General features: G+C 37.2%; 1 protein-coding gene across 1 annotated transcript; it reads right to left on the bottom strand.

The window, feature by feature from the left end:
- Positions 1-420: 420 nt before the first annotated feature.
- LOC309563162 (trypsin-like) lies at positions 421-3,858 on the bottom strand (the record flags this gene model as incomplete). The annotated part of the gene is made up of 5 exons (XM_082267497.1): positions 421-570; positions 860-996; positions 1,646-1,899; positions 3,514-3,664; positions 3,819-3,858. The coding sequence occupies 5 exons, from the start codon at positions 3,856-3,858 to the stop codon at positions 421-423; spliced, it is 732 nt and encodes a 243-aa protein (XP_082123623.1).
- Between the last annotated feature and the right edge of the window lie 871 nt (positions 3,859-4,729).

Here is a 4,729-nt window from a genome sequence, read left to right as displayed (position 1 = left end):
CCACATGTTATACATTTACAGGTAATTCTTTGGCTTTAAGCTCCTGATGAGTGGACAGGGATCCATGAAACGTGTAGAGCTACTTAGATGCATAGTTGCAACATTTAGTGACGACCATGTACTTTTTTACCGAATATATCTTATTACTATTATAACAATGTCTTTACTATATGTATTTTTTGTGTCAGCCTTTTTTGTATACATGTCTGCATCATATTTGTAACTGCTGTCAAGTGTTTGCATTAACCATTAGGGATGGAGGCACTGTATTTTCTTGGGATCATATTCCTGTCTTTGAAATTAAATATAAGTGCAGCTGATTTTTAATATAACACACAATACATTTCAGGTTCTTATAATATTTTATTCACATTCCAGCTGATATATAGCTGTGGATAGATAACATGAAAAGTCTAGTATTTAGTTGGCAGCCTGGGTGCTGGCGATCCAGGAGTTGTAGTTGCAGACCTTGGTGTAGACACCGGGGTAGTTCCTCTGGGCACAGCCGTATCCCCAGGAGACAACACCCTGGAGCTGTCCATTGCAGACCACAGGGCCACCAGAGTCACCCTAAGAAAAGAAAAAAATATGTTTAAATTTAGAAAGTCATGTTATCATTAAAGGACTCTCCAAACACAATTGAGACAAAGAGGTTCTCATTCCAAAGTCTATTCTTCTTGACATTTTATTGCATATATTATTCATTAAATATTGAACACAGATATCTAGGCAAATCCAACTTTTCTGACAGCAAACCACTTATACATTTCTTAGGGTACAACATGTGCAGAGACATCTTCAACATTTCATAAAGTTAATAGCTCTAATATTTGAACATGAAACATATTAGCGAAGTTACCTGGCAGGAATCCTTGCCACCTTCCAAGTATCCAAGACAGATCATGTTGCCAGTGATCTCACCAGGGTAAGCATTGCTACACTGGGAAGCAGTCAGAATGGGGGCATTTAGACACTGCAGGAGGTCAGGGTAGTTGGCTGCAGAAAAGGAGAGACATAATAAATTACATAGAAATAAATGGATGAGTGAAAATGTTGATTATACTAGGAAGTAAAGCAAAGATGAAGCCTCTAAGCGGCTGTTAGTCAATCAGTTTAGGGAAAGGTCTTAAGTAACTGTTAGCTGAATTTGGTATGCTCACACCAAGCTAGACCCCAATTACGCCTAAAGCTTTTTTTTTCTCAGATTCTTCCCTATATTTATCCATATTCCTTGGATAAATATAGATTATGGAATTGTTAAAAACCGTGCATTTCATTTCTTTTTTTTGCCATCTGTGTGTGATTGGGGAGATTTTTTTCTTGCTTCCTGTCCTGTAGGAATACCAGGAAGATGGAGGACATCTCTTCAAAGTGAGAAGAAATCCCTACTCATACCATTGGATGATTTACCTTATATTCCTCTTCTGGTGACAGCTAAAAATTTTGCATATAACTTCACATTTAGGGCAGTGCTATTGAACACCAGGGAAAAATAGAGCGAGAGAAAATCCCAAGTGGAGACACAGACAGCAATACAATCCCTTCAACATTTTATCTAGAAGAAAATGTCCTCGCTTTAAATACACTTTAGCTTAACAAGTGGCTAAGGAGATTAATGGTCAGTTATACAACTGCCTTGACTTACTTCCACTGCTGAGAGTGTTGCCCCATCCGGAGATCAGGCAGCTGGACCCGGCAGCAGCACAGCCACTGGGCAGAGACACAGTCTTGACGTAGGAGTTGAGGGTGGCGGGTGAAGCTAGTTTGATCAACAGAATGTCATTGTCCAGGGTTCTGGAGTTGTAGCTTCCATGTCTGATGACCTTGGCAGAGTTGATAAACTGTTCGGTGCCCTCAGAAGAAGCAATGTTGTGTTCTCCCAGTCTGACCTGAAGGCTCCTGGATAGACATAAAGAGTGTGCAATGAAGTTATGGAATCCAGATCTACTATCTAATCTGCATTGGACATTTAAGAGTGATGTAGGCTGAAAATAGTTACTTTTCTATCCATTTAATCCAAACTCGGGGCACAAAGTTTTCATTTAAATTTATATTTTTTTGAAGAGTCAGACAAATATCCAAAAAGTTACAAACCCCTAAACATACAGAGGAAGCATGATGATTGAATCTGAGGTCTATATTTCATAGTGGTAAGCTAAGCTATGTGTCACGATTACACATACATATGTGACTGAATGAGAAGGTGATCACTATTCACTGTGGATGTTAAAAGTTTCAATATCAACACGCTTAGAGGATCCGCTGTCTACAAGTCCTACAAAAGGATATAAATCAACATTGTGTGGACAATGTTTCCTTCTAGTCTATGTTTGGGAAAGCAGCCCTCAGCATTGGGAATCTGGCAACCTTTACAATTAAATGTTTTTTCATCTTACTAGTATATGCTTGTTGTTTGAAGTTTGAATAAAATTATGTAATGTCCACCGCTATCGAGATTTTACTTTATTAACACTAATTTGGTCAACATTATCATGTCGAATAGAGCTCCATGTTTACTTTTAAGTCCCATAAAATTATCCTGTGACAAATGTATAACTTTCTGCCTTGTATACAGTGTATGTCGGCAATAGAGGCCACACTCAACATTCAGTGAAGGAGAATTTGAAATGTTTTTGCATTATTTTCCATTTTCTTTGAAAGTGAGTTTGCCAGGACAGAAATATGGATGCTGCCTACGATTTCCAGCATAAATGACAGTGAGAGAGGTTTGGAATGTCTATAAGACTACCAGGGATGCTTACAGAATTGCATCAGCAGTTTTGTTTTTTTTTTCTGTAAGAGAATTTATACCATGGGAATAAGGAGGACCATGGTTCATGGTAAGCACTATGGATAGTCTTAGGCTGACCATAGACAGATCGGAATTCAGCTGGTTCAGCAGGAACTGGCCAAATTTCTATCCATGAATGGCCATTCGCATTCATGGGAAGCCAATCTACATGTCAACTTTTCATGAATAGACTTGTTGGTATATTTTCACTTAATCAGCTCATGTAGCCAATCAGCTGCAGCGCTGATCGATATATGCTGACATTGGGAGAGTCCCGCCCTCAGAATGCAATGACACAGCAGGGAGGACATCCAAATACACCTTGAATATGTGAATGGGAAACTTAGTTCAGTCTTTTTTTTGTTCAGCCAACTGGCTAAATGAAAAAAAAAAGAAAACGAAGCCATGTATAGCTAACTTTTTTATTTGTCCCAACTTGTCACTTTTGTAGGACAACTCGGTCTGCATGTCAATAGGGTGAAGAATATAAAAATTGAAATAAAAAAGGAAAGTATACTTAATATTTAATGACATGTAATAATCTAATGCAATACCAGAATTAAATATTTTTGTGATAGTAATCTTTTAATATAAAGTAAATCAAGAAATCAGACCAACCAGTCAGCCCCTCTATAATCAAACTAACCATACAGCCAGCCAGTTAGACAATTATGACTCCAAACTATCCTAGTACAAACTGTTGCCATCACAATTCTACTTACGCCTTGTAGCAGTGAGCAGCGGAGATCACCCACAAGGAGTTGAGGAGGGCTCCACCACAGAAGTGATATCCAGAGTTCAGAGATACCTGGTAAGGGACGGAGTTCTTGGCGCAGGTGTAACCTCCAACGATCTTATCATCATCCAAAGCAGCTGGGAATAAAATACACAGTGTCATTCAGAAACTCTATGTAAAACTATTAAGACCAGCAAAACTACAAAATAAGAAGTACTTTGTGCATTTGTTAGCATCTATATTGCTGCATACAAGGATTTTTCCTTTTAAGTAAAGGTAAAGAGGACTCACCAGCTGCTCCGAGGAGCACACAGATCAGAAGGAGTTTCATGGTGTTTAGGTGACCAGTGAGTGACCATTTGGACTGTAACATGGGTATTTATTTGTTTAGCTGAATGCCACCCATCTGTGTCAGTATGTGCAAACTTCTGGTAATGTATAGACAATATTTTCAAAATATACCTAAAATGGGTATATTTATCAGCAACCTTGAGATAAGGTTTTGGTCATGGAAGGAAAACTTTATCAAATGTAAATGTAAGTTTTTTTCACTCTACATATCCACAGGAAACGTGTACAGATTATAGTTACATTGGTCCTCAAAGACAAATTAAGTTGTTACAGTGGTAAAAAAAAAAAAAAAAAAAATTAGGAAAAATATTCTATGCTATTATAATTATTTTCTATGCAGAATCAGAAGTTCATTTACACTTATCTTATTTAGGACAGTATACAATCACATATATGCATAAAAAAAATATTTTTATTTTATTTTTTCCTTTCATGGTTATGTTATTGATGAACTTTGTAGTATACTACTTTATTAATATCAGATTATATATATTTTTTTTTAATTATTACTTTTGTCACTACAGTCTTTGATTTAAATGTATATCAACTTAAATGACAGTTCTCTCATATGATAGAAAAGGCTGACATTTTATGAAAGCCAATCTCTGGACAGATACACTATAAAAGATACATATTAATGCAGCTCTATATTCATTAATACATCCGGAAATTGATTTTATTTAATTGCAAGCAGTGTAAATATCAGAATGTAACTTGGTATCAGGCATTAACAGTCCCTGTACAGCAGAGCTTAGAGAAGGGTAGAGAGAAGCAGCACAGTACACCAATCAGATGTGCCACAGTACAAGGAGGCAGTCCAATCACAGGGTGCGGGTGGGAAGGAGACCCTT

Source organism: Pelophylax lessonae (assembly GCF_965119305.1).
Source record: "Pelophylax lessonae genome assembly, chromosome: 9".
Taxonomy (NCBI): domain Eukaryota; kingdom Metazoa; phylum Chordata; class Amphibia; order Anura; family Ranidae; genus Pelophylax; species Pelophylax lessonae.
The sequence above is the reverse complement of the archived record's forward strand: the minus strand, read 5'-3'. Positions and strand labels throughout refer to the sequence as shown.